The sequence below is a fragment of the Argopecten irradians genome, chromosome 14 (assembly GCF_041381155.1).
Source record: "Argopecten irradians isolate NY chromosome 14, Ai_NY, whole genome shotgun sequence".
In the NCBI taxonomy this organism is placed as follows: Eukaryota; Metazoa; Mollusca; class Bivalvia; order Pectinida; family Pectinidae; genus Argopecten; species Argopecten irradians.
The window spans coordinates 36,294,641-36,316,046 of NC_091147.1; the positions used below are offsets into that span (position 1 = coordinate 36,294,641).

Genomic DNA, 21,406 nt, shown 5'->3' on the forward strand with positions numbered 1-21,406 from the left:
CATAAAATGTAATGCCTACATAGAGAGTTCATATTCAATTGTTTACACTTTTGATATGCAACTTCTTGTCAAACAGCAAATGAAATGGAATTTAAAGAAAATGTGGCATAAATAGTAGTTGAAGTTGAAAGCCATTCAGATAATTTGGTTAACGAGATTGCTGTGTCCCCTTGGAATATAAGAACGTGTAAAATTAAATGATTTCAATATCAGCATGTTATGCTATTATCATTCTCTCTATAATTACCATTATTTAAAGGCGATACTGTACTCATCAACGTCCTTGTGATCCAGATACGCCAGAGGAGCCGCATCGGGGATTAATATTTTGCCGATTTTCTAACAAGACTGTGATGCATTTTTGTTAACTCATAGGTTTTTTACTTGAACTATCGTCTTCTTGTATGCTTTTCGATTAAAATGCCTATCAATGAGGCACAAAGGCTTGTGGGAACCGCGATGGACGACCTATAACCCTGCACTATTTTACCTGGAGGCGGAGGCTGGCGGAAGATAGAGGATTACGTATATTCAATGGGGATAGAACTTTCGTTCAGATTTCTTATTTTCGCACTTTCTAAAGAGAGTAGAATAAGTAACTCATAAATGTTCTATTCATCTTAACGATTCACTTTTTTACAACTGTACTACTCTCTCCCTCCTCTCTGAGTGTCAGGTCATTCACATGTCAGTTCTTTTATTACCTTGAGCCTTTCGGCTGATCGGTTTGAAAAAAAAAATATATATATATACAAACACAATACACAGAATATACCCTTACATCCATGCAAAAAAACACCCACTCTCACCATACATACATGCACACTAGCTGACACACAATAACCCTCTTAAGTATACATAAGACAAGTGAAGAGGGATTACTAATTTTACACGTAGATTGTCGCCATGATTACTAATGATAATTACGCTTCCCATGTATACTGTATAGACTACATTAATCAGCAGGTGTCACATCACTTGACCAATAACCAAGGATTTATAATACGTCCTTGCAATTAACCGACTAATTAATCACGTAATTATTGGTATTTGGAAGTTGTGGGAAACATCATGTAGCTTTAGCTGACCACAGGGGTCCATCTCCATCCATACAGGTAAGGGTGACACTTGAGCTGATCCCCTCGTTGCACCTGGAAAACAAAGTACCTGTGGAAACTGCCAATCATAATGGGTGTATCTCTGAACGCCAGCATTTTGGATTTACCTGTTGGGTAGTTTGTTGTGACAGTGGTTATAGTCTTTTTCCTAAAAGGAGTCACAATGCCAACAGGTAAATTTACCTGTAAAAGTTACCTGTGTTGATACTTATCTAAATGTGTATTATTTGATTTTATTTCAATAAGTGTTCAGAATTAATATCAGATACATATATACATAATATATGTTACTGTTAATATCTATGAAAATATAACAATAGAATCTATGAATGAAATTAAATTAAATTCACAATGATTTTATTTCAAGAATTTTAAAGATTTCCTTGATATATCTAAAATCTCTGGTATCAATCTCATTATATTTTCAATAGATTGATACTAAAATCAAGCAAAATTCTTTGAAACCTATTTCACATGGAAGTAACTTTCCCATTCAGTAATATCAAAGAAAAAATCCAAAAAGGAATTATCTTATTTCAACTTAGTGTAACAATATAAGCCCTTTGCCTGTTGGAACGTAATTTTTTTCAACGAGGTCTTCCATATATGTCTTTTAAGTTACCTTATATATATATATATAGTACATGTAATATCTGCGTTAATTACCTACAAAGAGTAAGTGAATTTATGTCAAATATGATTTCCAAACTTTAAAAGGTATTACTTGTACTTGACTGAACTTTTTAAGTTAGCAGAACATACAATATATTTTAAAAGTTGCATTAGAATGCATCATTTATCATAATTATAAAATTTTCCTACTCTCTTATCCTAAAATGGTATTTCTAGATCAGCGTGATATTACATTATAATATAAACGTATTTCAATATAGCAAATGAGCACCTAGTAATTAAACTGTTGTCCGTAAACAGCGCAGTATTCCGCTTAGTCCGTGACACGACTGCTACGGGCCTGAATATAATATCCAATTTGATGTAAACAAAGAAATACAAATAAGAATACATATAGCATGTTCTAAGGTTAATTTATGACTGATATTATTTTAAAGAATGAGTACCCGGTGTTGTTTTCATTACACCTTGTAACGACACTGACGAACTCGAGAATGCCTAAACATGCATACATTTACAATATGTACACAATCTGAATTGGAACTGTATGATATGAATTAATCCACATCGTAATAAATCATCAGTGGTCTTTTTGGTATTTTGTCAACAATACTAAAAGGTCGTAATTGTGTTTCACGTAAAACACTAAATTAAACATCGTAGTTTTATGGGTTGACACAAGAAATGCAGTAAGACGTAGTAGTTTGTTTTTAATATCATATTCAAATTTTACCTAAATATGTATCAAGTTATGCAGTGTATGTGCTACATGTAAATGCAGGGTACAGATGCAAGTTCAATGAAAACAGTCATAATTTTGTCTTCTAATTAAAGTACAATATGCGATACACGTAAAACCAATGCAGGTATAAAATATAACTTTCAGTGATTGCAATACAGATGGGGAAAATATCTTTGTTATAAAACTCTTTCATGATTTTACAGCGGTAGGCGAATTACTTACAATACGATTTTAAATGTAGGTGGTTATATAACTAAAATGAAGTTGGAAACTTTTGTGAAATGCCAGCATAAACCAGGACGTAGATCACGTATCACTTATAAAGTATTGGTTAAAATAAACGGAGAAATAAAACAATCCAAACACAATTGCATATTATAACATTCGCACAAAGATATCCTGTCCTACTGCCGTCATTACATTTTGAAACAATTCTGATTAGCCATAAATTTTTTTTGAAACGGTATCTTTCTGATTACGAAAACAGAATTTCAAATCGGTATGATCATGGTACACACAATAGTTAATATTTAAAGAAAACAGAATTTTATCTAGTTTATTCTATATCTAGATTAAGTTTTACGGATCCATATACACTTTACATTCAGTATATAACAAGACAGAGACATAAATAGTATACTATCTAAATCTCTGACCAAGTATAGATCCTTGATTACATCCATTTTATTAAATCAAAAATGGTTACATGATAACAGAGATTTAAATCTAAATCTGTGATGATGAGAACTGTGAACACTCGCTGATTTCTGCCAGATCAATTCTGTCACTCATATTTGTATATCAGAGACATAGAAGTATAAATAGATACATGTATCTAAATTTCTGCTTAATATGAGTCGATTGATTGATATGATTCCCAGTGGGATACCAATATACAGGATGTATATAATGATGTCACAGGTAAATTTACGATATCAGGTACAAAATCAACCAACCGTGAAATACACATCCGTGTCAATGGTTGTCGCATGCCGTGTCCTGGGGCGTATACACAGGCGTGAAGGTTACGTTACGTAATTACACCCGAGCCGAGTAGATGATGTGAATCATGTAGCAAATTAAAGTGAAACATTGGAGCGGACTACCACGTGCATGCGATTTCGTATTAAATTTTGAGGCCTCACATGAACCAAGAACTTATAAATTTAAGCTGCCGATGTATTTTCTTTTTATTATGAACTGATTAGTTGCAAAGTTGAAGCGACCGCGGCCGTATACATGTTGGTGACAATATAGAGACGGTCAAGCCGAGTCAAGTATTGAAGGATCATGTACTAGATCACGACGACACGAACAACTATATATCTGACTAATTACTCAAAGGAGTCCAAATTTTCTTATCCTCTGCCGATGTATTTTCTTTTTATTATGAACTTTGATTTTTGACACCATTCTAAAATTTTGAACATCACCGACATCGCGGCCGTATACATGTTGGTGACGGTCCATATTATAGAGACGGTCTAGCCGAGTCAAGTATTGAAGGATCATGTACTAGATCACGACGACTTGTAACAACTATTATATCTGACTAATTCTTTCAAAGGAGTCTAAATTTAATTATCTGTGCCTTAGAGTTTTCTCCACTAGTTTGAATTTTGACACCATTTTCTAAAAAAAAACATCACTGATCATCTTATATGTCGTAAATATTTTTGACCGGCCAAATTTATGACGACCTTTAAAAATGTGCAATATCTAAACTTACCTTCACTAGCTTGATAGTCATTTACCATCGCGCACATTGCTTAAATTATAGACAGGTCTAAATGGTAAATAGTCTGTGGTCGATAACTAATTTGCTATGACTTACGTATTCTAAGACCGGTTTTGTGTCAGTAGGATCAGTTATCGTGATTTTTCAACTTAGTAGAAGTTTACGATGCATACGCAGTAGGCTCGATTGAAAGATATATTCTAAAAAAAGATAGTGTTGTACAATTTCTCAAAGCATATAACTTCAATAGTCCGTTTTAACTTTATGAAATAAAAACTGTTGTTTTCTCCGTATCTACACCGACGTTCGAGCATTTCGGCAAAAAATTACGGTATACCAAAAAAACTTTGTGATTTGTGATCAATGTATTCTTATCATTTTTTTTCTCACTTTTCTTCATGTTGAAATCACCGCTACATGTACATGATATTTACCAAAGTTTTTCTATTAGGAAATACTGTATCATAATATTTGCGAAGATAGATGATTAAAATAACAGTGTTATATACTTATTATAAAAATCACTGTATATATATATAAATAAGCAAGAATCTGGCTTAGCGTTAAGTTAACATGAATACCTTCGGATCTTTAGATTCTCACCACCTGCGATTTTTTTTACTATATCATGCAAAACATGGCTATTCAAACTATTCACAAACTCTGGGGAGGTCTACATGCACATGTAGCATTACTAGAAAATATGTAATTATATATCTGAGGATTTACATCGGATACACGGTCAGTATCTTAAGGAGGCCAACAGGTTTTTATGATGTCGAATTATGTCCATGTGCATCACAGCGGCTTGATCGACACATATTTTTTCCAAAGCCACAATCTATATATTTATTGGTCCAAGATAACAATACGTGACCATGCTTGTAGTTAATATATAGAACTCCAATGACAAACTTCCAAACGCGTTCATCCTTGGTGAGGTATGTGGTAGCTCTTCAGGAAAATTTTCAGTGGTAATAAAGATATAACAAAATTACGCTTGCCTATTTCATAAGAGTTCAACAACATGAAATGAATATTCGTGTATTAAAATCCTAAGACGAAGTTACCAAGGCCTGGTTAATGTGTGAATAGTAAAACAAAAGTATACCTACAGTACCAGTAGCCGCCACACTTGTCCCTAGAAGTCGCATACCACGTGATTTATAACGCAATTCGAGATACTGAAAATAAAGTAAATAATGTTAACAAAACGAAGCTCTAGATACTGAAACTTAAGTGAATAATGTTAACAAAACGATGCTCTATATACTGAAACTAAAGTAAATAATGTTAACAAAACGAATATCTAGATACTGATAATAAAACGAGCAGTACTATTACCATAATTTAACTTTAGATAATGGTTTTTTTTTTTTTTTTTTACGTCCTATTAACAGCCAGGGTCATGTAAGGACGTGCCAGGTTTGTTGGTGGAGGAAAGCCGGAGTACCCGGAGAAAAACCACCGACCAGCGGTCAGTACCTGGCAACTGCCCCACAGGGATTCGAACCCGCTTCCCAGAGGTGGAGGGCTTGTGGTAATATGTCGGGACATCTTAACCACTCGGCCACCGGAGATATAACAAACAATAATATAAGCATAAGGTACTAAGTTTATCGAAAACAATACGGAACTATATAGCAATGCTACTAACATGAAATATTAAGGAATACGTTTGTGCAATCAAATGAAATATCTACATTCTGATATCACATACAAATGTCTAGATAAAGAATATTTTGTTGCTGTTGTTTTTAATTAAGGTAAACGAAGCTTCAAATGTAATCGTTCAAAATATATCATACATATACGAATTGTCAATAGGAAGTTAATGATGCTTTCAAGGCATTTCGATAAGACATTTCGGTCAATGAAACGTTTTACCTGGAAGACACTTGTCACTCTTGAGTGGATGAATCAGAGGACCCCAGATCAAAATTCCAATCAGATTTGCAAACATGAATGCAGTTAACGCCCACCAAAACATGATCCCCATGAACGAACACTTCCGCCGGAAATCCCAGCATGGTAATCGAGGATTCAAATGTAACCATAAGTGATGAGCGCAACCGGAAGTACTTTCATGTGACGATTTCCCATTAAGTATTCATTTGTGGTTTCTGTTTTCCTCCGGCAAAAGCAAAGTACACACCAATGGAAATTGATATAAGGATGGCAGATCCAAATGTTATATAATCCACCAGAACGAGGCTGGCTGACCTTTCAGCAGTCATTTTAGCAGTATTTTAGGGCTGAAAAGACATTACATATAAATGAAGCTATATTTATTTCGTTCTTTTGACAGAAACTAAATTTAATCTACATGCACTTGCTTGATTATAATGCCATCGGTTATGTCAGGAAATAACGGTACTTACCTAAAAGTAATTAGGTTACACTTGTTTTAAATTAAGGAAAGAACATTTGTTTGCTTGAACATGAATATTTATATTCCAAACATAAGCAACAGTTAAGAATAAGAATAGCACTGTATGTCTTTAGCCTGTATACCTTATAGACACCAGGGTCAGCAAAGCAATGGCGTTGTAACAAACCAACGGAACAATAGGAAAAGTAGGACTGTAAGATCCTGCACCTTCACTGTACAAAAACTGCTGCACAACCTTTATGTATGCCCCTGCTAATCAACAACACAACATAATCATCGATATTGATGGAATTGTGATATCATAAGAAGAAGAAAAATGCCTTGTCGTTCACTCAAAGAGAAGAAATGGTCATTCAAACAATTGGTTGGTATTCTAAAGCACCGGAGAGTCTCTTTTCAAAACAATTCTTAACGACGTTATGTCTCCCACACAAACAAATAGATGAAATAAATATAGACATAGTGTAGCCTTTGAACAACAAGGAAGGGTATCCTAAAAAGAAGTGAGCAATTTAAACAACATAGAGTATTTCAACAACACTTAGAGTGCATCCTAAAACAACGAATAGGGTCCAAACAACGGAGAGCCTTTAAACAAACAAATGGAATGCATCCTAAAACAGCGGTTTGTAAAATCCAAACAACAGAGCGTATTGAAACAACAAATGGAATGCATCCTAAAACAGCGGTTTGTGAAATCCAAACAATAGAGAGTATTGAAACAACAAATGGAGAGCAACGATGTGTGAAATCCACACAAAAGTGAGAGTTAAAACAACAGCTGAACTGCAATCGTAAACAACGGGTTTTGAAATCTAAACATCATAGAGCCTTTAACCAACAGATGGAGTGCCCATTATACCACAGAGTGTGATTCAAACAACATATACATGTTCTCTCAAGTAACAGCATGCTTACAGTCATAATTACGTGTTAACACAAAACGACATATCCTACCCTGATACATTAGTATGTATATCCACACTGCACCGTGTACTTTTTGTATAATAACATAAGCCTATTCCATACGTGTAATCGCAAATCATACCGCATAAAGTTTTACAGCGCCATTGTACATAAATTGGATGTTTACACAAATGAATATGTATATTTATCATATAACTTCCGCGATTTTCTGTGTGATAAATCCATTTCCTAAATTTGTATTTATTTCACACGTGTAATTTGACCAATCTGCATTGGGATTGGTTGGTTTAGATTGAATGGTATAACTACAAGTGGAAACGACCTTCTTATTTTAATACGTTGTTTACTACGCAACTGGACATAAAGTTAAACGATGAAAAAAGAACTGCAAAACAATTCGGTATTGAAAATATCAGAATTACAGAGATTTAGCAAATAATTTGTTGCATTATCAACTATATTCAATACGAAAAAGAATTCTCTACACTAGCAATCTTTCAAAAACAAATGTGAAACACGTAAAATGAACTCAGAATGCCAAGCAAACGACACACGTATACGTAATACGTTGACTCAAACCGGTGCTTAAATCCGTTTCAATCCTCACCTTCGCGTGTCAGTTTGAATACACAAATTCGGTTAAAACATGTCTCACATCTCCGAACTCAAATATAAAAAGACTGACAAATGAATGAAAACTTATATTATAAATCTAAAGTGAAAGAAAACTTTATGACAGATCATCTACATGTATATCTGGTAATTATTAAAGTTGAGCAACCTTTGAACAAAAAAACAAATAAAAACTGAGTGTGTTGAAAAGTTCATATATATGCCTAGGAATATTTATATACTGAATTATTTAGATTACATTTTATATCATGCATTGAGATGAATTCGTAAGATATTGCCAATTTAACAAAGATGGTATGATGTTATTGTTTATCAAGGGCAATATTTCAAAACAATTAATATGTTTTATTTCAAGAGTAATATAAGAAAACCAAATATTGAAAAATGCAATATTTATACATACCGATATATTAGATGAAGTGTAGATCTATCAAACACCGACGGTAGACTGCATTGTCGTCTCGATTGTTTCTTCAAACTAGGTGGTCGTGACAAGAATAAATACTTTGACATACTCAAGCAACTTATTAAAGTGACAACATATACAGAATACATTGGGAGACTGACCGCTGATTGTATGTTTATATGGGAACCTATCCTTGAAAACAAATCGCGTCGGTACCTAGTCAACGGACATAGATCATTTTATGACGCTTGGTCCCCGGACATAGACCTTGTTATGACGCTTGGTACCCGGCCGTAGACACTGCCGTGATACCTGGTCCCTGCACATAGACCTTGTTATGACTTCTGGTCCCCTGACATAGACCTTGTTATGACGCCTGGTTCCCGGACATAAACCTTGTTATGTGACGTCTGGTCCCCGGACATAGACCTTGTCATGACGTCTGGTCCCCGGACATAAACCTTGTCATGACGTCTGGTCCCCGTACATAGACTTTGTCATGACGTCTGGTCCCCGGACATAGACATTGTTATGACACGTCTGGTCCCCGTACATAGACCTTGTTATGACGCCTGGTCCCCGTACATAGACCTTGTTATGACGTCTGGTCCCCGGACATTAGACCTTGTTATGACGTCTGGTCCCCGTACATAGACCTTGTTATGACGTCTGGTCCCCCGTACATAGACATTGTTATGACGCCTGGTCCCCGTACATAGACCTTGCTATGACGTCTGGTCCCGGTCATAGACCTTGTTATGACGTCTGGTCCCCGTACATAGACCTTGCTATGACGTCTGGTCCCCGGACATAGACCTTGTTATGACGTCTGGTCCCCGTACATAGACCTTGTCATGACGTCTGGACCCTAACATAGACCTTGCAATGACGCCTGGTCCCTGTACATAGACCTTGTTATGACGTCTGGTCCCCGACGCTGGTCCCGATACCTTGTCATGACGTCTGGTCCCGGACATAGACATTGTTATGATGCTTGGTACCCGGCCATAGACACTGCCGTGATACCTGGTCCCTGCACATAGACCTTGTTATGACGTCTGGTCCCCTTACATAGACCTTGTTATGACGCCTGGTCCCCGAACATAGACCTTGTTGTGACGCCTGGTCCCCGGACATAGACCTTGTTATGACGTCTGGACCCCGGACATTGACCTTTTCATGACGCATGGTACCCGTGCATAGACCTTGTTATTACGCCTTTTCCCCGGACACAGACCTTGTTGTGACGTCTGGTCCCCGAACATAGGTCTTGTCATGACGTCTGGTCCCCGTACATAGACCTTGTCCTGACGTCTAGTCCCCGACATAGGCCTTGTCATGACGCCTGGTCCCCGGACATAGACTTTGTTATGACGTCTGGTCCCCGTATATAGACCTTGTCGTGACGTCTGGTCCCCGGACATAGGCCTTGTCATGACGCCTGGTCCCCGGACATAGGCCTTGTCATGACGCCTGGTCTTAGAGTTTAGTCAAATATATTCCGATACGTCTGTTTTCGCGGACAATTTGAACATTAATTAAGGATTAAAGTACCTCTGACTAAACCCATAAAATTACATTGCAGGGGAAGTCACTCTAATCGCTCTCTACTACGACGCGTTGCTTTCGATGTCACAAGGCAGAAATCGCCGGTAACTTTGGATTAAAATATTGCTTTCGACTGTATAGACATCGTTTATATGCTTTTGCATTGTATGTATGTGATCATGGATTATCGGAGGACTGATGCGTGACTATGACTCTAGGAAAAAGGTACATACTATTGTAAAAAATAACTCTTATCGAAGTTGGGGTAAAAATTCCAATATGGCGACTGCCGTCCCTTTCTCTGTTTTATAGTAAATATCCCGATTTTTTAAATGATTTTTCAAATCTCGTATTTTCTGAAAAAAAATCACATATGACTGTCATGTATACTCATCAGTCCATCCACCAAATACAAAAACTATATGACAACATCCATTTTCATTGAGTTGACTTCCTGTGCTATACATTAGTGTATATGTAGGCTATTTACCTCCAGCAACCACGGCGACCGTAATTACAAGCTTTATTCTGTCTAAAACTAAAACAGGGATTTGACTGAGTATACCCTTTTATGGACTCAGTTGGCAACGAACATATTAATATATATCGCGCTACTACCGTATAATAGAGCAATCCCATTGAGGACATACTTTGTGAAGATAACCTTATTTTACTTTCGATTCCGGAAAGACACAAACGAGAAAAAGACAACAAAATTACAAAACAAATATTGAATATAATTAATTTGGGAAAGAACGTGCCATCTTATTAATTCTAAAGTTATCAAGAACAAGTCCATGTTTCAAATTAGTGTTTATTTATAGAATACACATATTCTTTTAACAGGTTTACATCCTGTGAACATTATTTTCCTATATTTTTAATTAAATTAAACTATGGATGGGAATGACAAAGTGAAAATCGACAAATACATATTACAAATGTGAATTCAGCGAAGGAAATTATATAATTGAAATGTAATATAATAAACTGTAGCATTTTGTATTTAGAAGTGATATATGTATGATTATAAGAATTTATTATCGACAATAAAACTCTCAGATGATTTAGAAAGATCTGTGCTTTAAATATTTACTGGAAAACTCCGAAAAATATAGTTATTCCAAGGAATTAAACAAAGAAATGACTATATTTAATTTCGCTGCATCCGTAAAAACAGGTGACGCTTGAATAACGAATAACTGTCTAACTTTACTTTACCCGACCAGAAGTAAAGTTAGACAGTTATTCGATACACGATGTAACTGCCCCACTTTATTTTGCTTAAGACTCTTTCATACGTGGATATGTGATAGGGATAGTCTATCCAAGGGTCACACAATGTTGTAAATCAACTCGAGGTTTAGTTTTTTATGTCTCAAAGTGTTTTTTTTTTTTTTTTTTTTTTGTTTAACAATTTTGATATCCTGCCATTCACTTCGACTGTAAGCTTATTCCGTCTTTGCATATTACAGAGTTAGCTCCCTTGCGGGTAGGTATCGATTGTTACTTCGTCATTTTGTGAGCGCAATTCACGCCGTTTTCTCCAAAAAGTACGACGTTACGCTCGCAAACACATGACGTCACAATCAATACCTACCTGCAAGGGCAGGTAACTCTGTAATATGCAAATATGGAATTCCCCATACCAGAAAATTGTTTGATATTTTTAAAACAAATACTAATGCTTGCGTTCTTTTTAGTGTAACTAGACTACGTTATGAAAATAATATGAAAGTTTTACCGAGAAAATAGTAACAGCGGCGTAACAAGGTTGTGTTACATGGGTAGGAGAGTAATACAGCCTCATACGATATGTTTATATTGCATGGGATATCCCAGTATTACACCGGTATGTATGAGAGATATACCTGTATCATTTGTTGACATAGTAGCTGTCATGTCATTGGTGGTTGTTATCGTCGTTTCATGATGCATTAAATGATAAAGATCGTGATGACAAAGTCGTACAAAATATAGGACGGTGATTTTCTGATTTTCATAAAACCTTTAACCGAAAGCGAAACTAGGTAGCCGTTCAACTCTATTGTTATTGATGTATTTTAAACTTATAATTTCGTAAATTTTATTTGTTGCATTATTTTCATTTTTCATTATATGATGTTTTTATTTTAAAGAAATAATATATGTTTTCTGTTTTTTCTTAAAATTTCTTGGTATAATCGCTGCAATTAATTTTCTGTTTCTGCAAAATTTACCTGAAAATGTTTACGCCCAACATGCTATTTTTAGCGCAGGATTTCGTCGTTAGCCTCTTCAGTTACAAATAATTGGAAAACCTGAATTTTGTACTTACTATTTAGCTTATAAACACTAGTGCATCACTCATATTCATCACCTCAACAGCTAATATGACGGAATACGGCATGTGTGAGATGCGGCCATCTCAGCTACGATTTACACACGATAGTGTAAGTTACAAGTTCAGAAATGGAGTCTCATTAGATGAGACCTTCCGTCAAATCCTGAACGATGAACTGGACATTCATGGTATAGACTGTCTTGCGGCTATGCAATATAACGGAGAATGGATGGTTGTCAGGGGGAACCGAAGACTCTATTTATATAAAAAGTTAGAAGAAGTTGGAAAATTAACTGTTGTGGAAGTTGATAAGCAATATTTTCAATCGCAACTTTTTTATAGACAATTTACCTCAAAAAATATGGGCATTTCTTTACGCATTCGTGGGTGTTCCGACATTGAAAACAAGTTGAATCAAATCGCAAATGAATGGAGAAATCACCAAACGCAAAGTCGGTCGTCTCGTAGAAGAAGACGAAGGTTCAAGTCGCCTCGCAGTAGCTCGACGGGGTCAAGAAACACCATTTCAAGCAACAACTCTTCTGTCACATCAGAAAGGTCCAAGTCGCCTCGCAGTAGCTCGACTGGGTCAAGAAACAATATTTCAAGCAACAACTATTCTGTCTCATCAGGAAGGCCAGCACCAACATTTTCCATGGGGACAATTTCAAACAGTGATAACGCTTTGACGTTAACGCGACCAACGTCGGCTCTTAGTGAAACAGGGCGTTTTATGGGCACCAATGTAGATAACGAATGCTTTCCAACGACGTCAACTAGACAAAATTCCACCTGGAGAGATTCATCTATTCATACAGGGACCATTTCAAATAGAAATTATCCTCTAACACATGGGAGATCGGAATCGCCTGCGACCAGTCTCAGGATGTCATCCACGGGCCAATATAACCTGTACTCGAACACAGATTTATTCCATTCGACAGACACCATTAGGAACGGATACAACGTCCTCAATGCAACAACGTCCCGTCAAACTCCAAATAAGTTCTCTACTGCAATAACACAGGAAAACTGCCATTACATCGGTAAATCATCAACCTACAATACGCCATTGGGAGAACCTACAACACTAAAAGAAAGTACCAGTTACTATGCAAAACCTAGACCGTCCACACATATAAAACCAATACTTAAACACGACGGAAGATCACAAACGCATGCTTCACCGCGCACAGGACCAGCAGACGTAAACAGACCCTCTAGGTCGACTGTGGCAGGTAATTATATTATATACTTAGTTAATACTAAATAATCTATTAATATTCATCAATTGTGTTTAATGTTACTTTATTTCATATGCATTCAATTTCGCTTTTTTTCGACATCGGCATATATGTATGTTTTTGGTGGGTTGTTTTTTTTATCACTCATTTTTTTTTTTTTTTTTTTTTTTTTTTTATCATTCAAATATTTCGGAATGAGAGTATAGAAACATAGTTATGAATTATTTGTAATTATTTGAATATTATCTTGTTTTGTTGCTTATGTTATTCCAAGTTATCTGATTAGTTTGTGAAATATGATATCTGATATCAGGGAACTGTAGATTTGAAAACCATGGAAAAATAAAATATGACGATTTAAGAAAAGAAAAATTCAATAGGTATTGTCTTTCGATTTACGTTATATATCTCAAGAATATAATTCATTTCTTCTTTCAAATTTTAACTACATAATTATGGCCCTTTGTGAAGGGATACATATAGAGTTGTCTCCCTATAAAAAGTTAGTTTCTCTCGGGCTTCGTCATCGAGAAAAAATATCTCTTTCCAGGGAGACAATACTAGATGTATCCCGACACCTAGGGACATAATTATTTTATCATATTGAACAAAATTGAAATAAATATTCATAAATTTGCTATATTCAATTTTAGTAAGCAATCTTAATGTGTCTGGTTAAAGAACAACACATCAAGATTTTCCCCAAGAACGTTGCTGAATTAGTCGGACTGCAAAACAATAAGCTACAGTGTTGCTATTGTTGATTGCCGTTGCAGACGACGTCCACTTTCGGTCACGCGCGAATCTTCCAATGTGTTATTTCCCTGGAGTTATTCCCCTGGGATTATTCCCATCGCCTCTCGATTCCGGGGAGATATATATATCTAACTTATTCACTGTCATGCGATCATATTTAATCTAAATGAAAGCGCGGTATAATAATCACTTAGATTTTTATGCGACTGTTTCCCTCCTTGTACGGCCTTTGGTACTGTCTGTGTTAAAATATCAAGGCGTTCCTATATAAGGCGTTCCTTATACATAAATACCAGAAATAATGACCAAGCTGTGGCCTAGTTATATTATGTAATAAACGTGAGGTACTATTTTTTGTTTCAGCCGGACCGTTATCAAATCCTGTTATCTCTATAGATTAGCGTAAAGTAATTCTAAGTTGTTCTAAATGATCTTCAGATAATACATTTGAAACAGTCAACCGTCTTGTCGACAATATCATATATCTGTGTATTATTTTATATTCGCGAGTTTGCTTCAGCGTAAAGATTTTTGTAAACAAGTTTAGATAATTCAATACATGAACACCTTAATAGACAAGGTACAGAAAAGGGTTTGTAATTATATACTCTTTAATTTTTTTAGATATATCTGCAAGAGGATGCTGTATCATCCTTTAATCGAGTGCAAAAACGTCTGTGTCCTTTGCCACAGCACATTTCAACAGAGGAGACGAAACAGAGAAATACGAACGTGTTAAAATGACATATTCCAGCACTAATTGGATTTTCTGCTACGATTTGATAGCGAAGATATATTTTATATTGGATAATTCACCATTGTACTAGAATTAGAATTCGAACAATATATATCTACCTATCATTGAATTACTGAAAACAAACATTTTCAGAGTTTACCATATTTTAGCGCTTTTAGCACTATGACCTTTGAGCTAAAATATCATAACATTATTTGTGTTTCGTGTACGTCGTTAATACAACAACAATTTTTAATATGCTCATTCATCGTTGCGGTAATTTATGCAAAATCACATTTGTGTTTAAATCGTATAGCGATATAATACGTACATATACAGTACTCAATTTAATATACTCACTCGTAATCAAGGAAAATTTATATATTTTACTCATTAAATAATTTTTCATTATTCACTCAACATTAGATTTGTTTAGAACATTGTCAATCGTACAAACTGTCAACGTAAGGCATTAATAATTATACATGTACGTCCGCAAGAACAGCTGTTACCTCTTAAACACTGTATTTAATGCATGCTATTTATTACACATGATTTTATTTCACAAACTGTTAGCTTCATAGTATCATTGTGTTGCATATCCATGATGATCAACTATTCTTTGTTATAAAAACTGAATATTTATTTCGAGTTATTTCATAGTACCATTCACACTAGTATGACACCTCTATGTACATTATACAAAGAAAATAAGATGCAGGCCGCTTTGTTTTCTTCGAAGGAAAACGCCTATTATTCCGTCTTTGCATATTACAGAGTTAGCTCCCTTGCGGGTAGATGTCGATTGTTGGGTTATTATTTTATGAGCGTAATTCACGCCGTTTTCTCCGAAAAGTATGACGTTACGCTCGCAAACACATGACGTCACAATCAATGCCTACCCGCAAGGACAGATAACTCTATAATACGCAATTACGGAATAGATAGAGCTATCGATACTGAAATACGATATCTAGTGATTTATATAAATAAAGAGCATCACTACATTGTACCAAAGAACCACGTAATACGTTTATGCATCCGCTGGGCAAATCGGGCAAATGTGTTCACCTTGGATTCTTATCAGGGCATTAAATTTTTTTCTATTGTATTGTAAAAACCACAAAGACATATATTATTTATTTCATCGAATATATGCAATAAGATCAATTTATCAACAAAGGAAATATTATACGAAAATGATTTTATTTTGAATAAACAATTATAATTGCGATTTGAATTTATAGTCTGTCATTAATTAACATCCATTTTTCTTGTAGATAAGAAACAGTTTTAGTAAAATTGACTTGCAGATGGATTTCTTTCTTATATTTGACATTGATTTGTATGACGGTTGTTGTCGATTTGACTTATACAAGATTTGTATAGCCGATGTCACTGTGACCTAGATTTGTATGACTGATGTCACTATGACCTATATTTGAATGGCAGATGTGACTGTGACCTAGATTTAAATGACGGATGTCACTATGACCTATATTTGAATGGCAGATGTGACTGTGACCTAGATTTAAATGACGGATGTCACTGTGACCTAGATTTACATGGCGGATGTCACTATGACCTAGATTTGACTGGCGGATGTCACTGTGACCTAGATTTGTATGGCTAGTATCGCTGTAGCTTTGCATGGCGGGTATTGTCGATGATGAAACAAATAATTGTCACTCTTTTGAAACGCTTTAGTCTAAACTTCACATTTTTTTCTGTGTATTGATCGAAGCTCCAACTCCAACCCCCGTGCTAATATTCCAGATTTCCTCGCTGGGATCGGGTTGTCCATTCTTCTTTGAGGGGCAATGAAAGATACTTACTATCTTTATAAAATGTTTACAGTTTAAGCTTTCTTTTATCAAACTCTGGTGGTTTGGTTTGATTAGTTTAACGTCCTATTAACAGCCAGGGTCATTTAAGGACGTGTCAGGTTTGTTGGTGGAGGAAAGCCGGAGTACCCGGAGAAAAACCACCGACCAGCGGTCAGAACCTGACAACTGCCCCACATAGGATTCGAACTCGCGACCGAGAGGTGGAGGGCATGTGGTTATATGTCGGTACATCTTAACCACTCGGCCACCGCGGCCCCTCAAACTCTGGTGGCTATGACTTTAACATTTAATACCTAATAAAGAACAAACACAAATTTATAACACTAATGAATTCTACTTCATAAATATATTTTATTAACATTTATTAGCACGTTGTCGTCCATTTTAACAGTCATTTGGTATCATTTTATGCTTAATAATATCTTTAAACTTTAAACACCATCATGATAGTTATATTAACAAAGATGTTTCCATGCACGTAGAGGAGATATTAACCAATGATATTGGAAGCCAGGGGATCAAAGGTATTTTTATACGGGTAGTACCAGTTCCAGAACTCTCTGTACCGTTTCCATGGTCGTCTGCCATATCCTCTATTGTAAATCCACCCAGGTGACCTCTTTGATCTGGTTGTTCCACTAACACGCGCGTTTTCTGTAGTTATGGCAACGTTGTCAATGGCATGTCCTGGCAGAGCTGTGCTGGGAAACTTGTCTAAATTAGTCTCAGTTTCCGATGCTAAATCTCCGTTTATAAACACTTTTATCACAGTATCTATATTATTGTCTTTCTTTGCGTCTTCTTTTATTGCCATATTATCGGATTCCTCACTTTGCGCAGTGTTTTCAAGAGAATATGTAGGAAGACTTTCAGGTTTTTCAACTGCTTTTTCTAATTTGTCACCTTTTTTGCCATCACTTCTTTCTGTATCACTTTGCCAATCACTCTGGACACCGAGGAATACTGTTGACATTTGACCCGGTATTTCAAGTTCTTGCTTAAGATATCTTGCTTCACTTTTGATTCCAGGTGTAGCGTTCGGTGATTCGGGATCATCTGACACGGCAGCTGGTATGTTCATTTCCCCCAGGCATGCAATTTTCAAAATATAGGAACTGGAAATTGAAAAGTTTACAAGTTTAACTATTTGCAATAGCTTTCAATCCAAGTAATATATTAGAACATTTAAAAAAGGAATAAGGGAAATATTAAAAACTGATCCGTCAAACATTACGATTTTTAAACCATTTTGATATTTCGGCATTCGGATTTACCAGAGTTCATTCCCTTCATTCACACTCCGAAAGTCGCAGTATGAACGAATGTAAGAAACTCTGCGATAGATCAGAGTAAATACTCGGAACATAAAAGCTTGCATTTGAAAATCTGATAATTGCAATAAAAGCAGCTATACTAAACATTTCAGATGACCTTAGCAACGGTTTTCAAAATTGACCAAAATTTAGACAAAACGTGGTCAAATCGAAAATACGCTTGATATTTGAGCAACCAATGCTCCAGACTGACTCTTGTACAAAATGTGGACTGTTAGTTACGTTAAGTAAGTTAGATGTGTGGTTATTTATTGTGTTTGTTAGGCTGGCCACTAAATGTTGATAAGACTTTCTCGGAGTTTCAATACTTGACATGTAAGAGAGACAAAAATAATCTTCTCAAATTTTGGTGATGTTTTTTATATATCATTGAGACCGATGGCATGTCTACAGAAGGCACAAGTATCGAGTTTTGTTCCCTTTTCCTTATTTTCCCGTTCTAATTGAAAAGATGCTCATTACATGCTCAAAATATCATCCAGTGTTGGTTACGACTGCGTTTTATCCGTCTGGCAATTCTTACTCAGATAGTTGCAGGAATTTAATCAATATTAGATAACAAAACATTTCTACTCATACTCGAATAATTTCGTCTGGAGGTAAGGGGGATAACTCACGCTAATCATCTGATTGTTGGGTTTTAAATTGATGCCACTAGATTTGGTATTGAAATAATTATATGATAAATAATTAGAATCTGATTTTGTTGCAACAACGTAAACATAAATACAATATTAAAAAAAGAAATAGCGGTAGAGGATTCGGTGGATAATACAACATTAAATCGTGTTTTACTCTTTTAAGAATTAACTTGAATATATCTGTAATTTTATAAAGATATAACAAATAACAAAACTCGTGCAAAACTCGTACATGTCAAACTTATTGTAGGACTATTTTTCCGTGCAAATTACTACGCCTGTGTGTCAACTGTGTCAACCAATCAGAGTCGACGTCATCAAAAGCGACGTCATTTTTTTTTTTTTTTTTTTTTTACATTTTACGTTCAAAACATACTATTTAAACAATTAAATGACCGGTACAAGCAAAATCGAATCCTTGATAGATAAATGTTTATCACCGTTATCAGAAAAACAGTATTTGTATTCTATTTGTATTGCCTGTATTAGTAAAACTTACCTTAGCGCCAGAAAGCAAACATACGTAACATTATACGTTGATACCATCTTAAAACCCTTTCCGTCTGAACCCTAAGGTGTCAATCTCATGTATGAAACAATATAGGACATGTTAGATATTTATACTTCAGTATATATGACAGAAACACTTTTTTGGATCAACGGCAAATAGTCAATCAGAAAAATGATGGACCCAAATAACGGTGATAAAGTGGGTGTGCCAAATACATCTTCTATCAGTAATTGTCTATTATATGAGAGAGGCTTCATCTATTTTAACTGCTGTGATGAGAGCAGCTCCAAAGCGGAGTGTATTCATTGTCATTTAGACGTCTTCGCCATAGAATAAGACTGATTCACGGAGCGATAAATGCTGTTATTTTCCCATGAATCCATTAGAACAAGTATGATTGGTCATAACATGTAAGGCTATATAGACTTAATATAGTAGAAAATCAAATACCGAAATTTCAATTCCGACTCCCTTCTTTCAGCAAAAAATCATTTATTTTACTTGATTGTCTATTAAGAGTAAGTTAACCGTTTCTGATAGAAATCGATATGGAACATGTATAGTATTAGAGCACCGCTGCTGAAAATGAACCATCAATAATTCAACCTAATTTACTTATTTATTCTATTACCAATGTTGGCTACACTAACCGTAATGTTCATATGCCAATCCGTGTGATTTCAACCTGGTTATATGTAATGACCTTAAACATTGTTGTGTGTGGAAGGATACTGTTTTTGTGAAATTAAATTCCCTGTATCATTGTTTATGTGATTGCGTCCATTATCTGTTTAATGATTTATTATTATTATTTTTTTTTTTTTTTTTTTTTTTTGGGGGGGGGGTGGAGGGGTTCTTGAATATATAATGATTTCTTGGTCCATTTCCATGGGTTCGTTGTCTCATTATTGGGTGTGTGTTTGGGTTCTTGATCTGTTTACTTGGGTTCTCGATGTGTTAAAATTTCGAGGCCATTGTCTATTTTAAAATTTGGACCGTGATTTGATATTTATTACAGATTTTCATTTACTTCGAATTGGAATAAAGTTCCACACAAGGTTAAGTAATTAACCTTATTGTAACGTTTGTCTTCTTTTTTGTGTGAAAAGCTAATTTCAGTGCATAAGATCATCATGATAGTTCTGGTCGGTTCTCAATTTCTCCGTCTACGTTACATTTTCTTATAATGATTATATTGCCTAACGAAACATAATACGACCCAAATCAATTAATTCTGTTCCATTTTTCTTCCCAACAAACCAATGTATAGATTATACTGCAAATGCAACATACAACACACAGACTGCCTTGATATTGAAAATTACGTAGTTATCTGTGCTTACAGGTAGGTATTGATTATGACGACATATTCGAGAACATAACGTCATACTTTCAGATAAAATGACATAAAATATCCTTACAAAATAATGAAAATGTAAGTAAAACATTAATTATACAAAATAAAACCCACAAGCTTAAGCATCTTGAAAGCTTGATTTTTGCATTTACCCTGACGTTTATTTTTATTTATTTATTTATTTATTTATTTATTTATTTATTTATTTATTTATATATGTTTTGTTGCTAATTATTACGTTTATAAACGTGATCCATAAATAGGCGAATGTCCTGTACCTTTTGATGGCTTTTTCTTAGTTGGCCTTTTCTCTGGTAAGTTGACCTTTTATAAAAAAGCATCCCAATTAAAATTTGTAATGAAACAAGATAAATGACTTATGATGAAAATATCCTTCCTTCACAAGAACATTACAAGCAATTAACAGCCGATCGATACTGAATACATGACGTCATAGATGGCATTGTCATGGGGATTATGAGACTAACAGTAACATAAGATGTAATGAGTTAGCAAAAAT

The 21,406-nt window shown here is 35.1% G+C and overlaps 2 protein-coding genes across 2 annotated transcripts in view; one reads left to right on the plus strand and one right to left on the minus strand.

The window, feature by feature from the left end:
* LOC138307466 (sodium-coupled monocarboxylate transporter 1-like) overlaps nt 1–6,235 on the minus strand; it is a 61,707-nt gene extending 55,472 nt beyond the window's left edge. The window contains exons 1-2 of the mRNA XM_069248234.1: nt 6,119–6,235; nt 5,347–5,415 (exon numbers count right to left, since the gene is read on the minus strand). Coding sequence (XP_069104335.1) covers nt 5,347–5,385 — 39 coding nt within the window. The 5' untranslated portion in view covers nt 5,386–5,415; nt 6,119–6,235. The remainder of the gene's footprint in view (nt 1–5,346; nt 5,416–6,118) is intronic.
* Nucleotides 6,236–12,327: 6,092 nt separating this feature from the next.
* Nucleotides 12,328–15,798, plus strand: LOC138308170 (serine-rich adhesin for platelets-like). Its single transcript, XM_069249115.1, has 2 exons — nt 12,328–13,698; nt 15,085–15,798. The coding sequence occupies exons 1-2, from the start codon at nt 12,510–12,512 to the stop codon at nt 15,117–15,119; spliced, it is 1,224 nt and encodes a 407-aa protein (XP_069105216.1). The 5' UTR covers nt 12,328–12,509; the 3' UTR covers nt 15,120–15,798.
* The last annotated feature ends 5,608 nt before the right edge of the window (nt 15,799–21,406 follow it).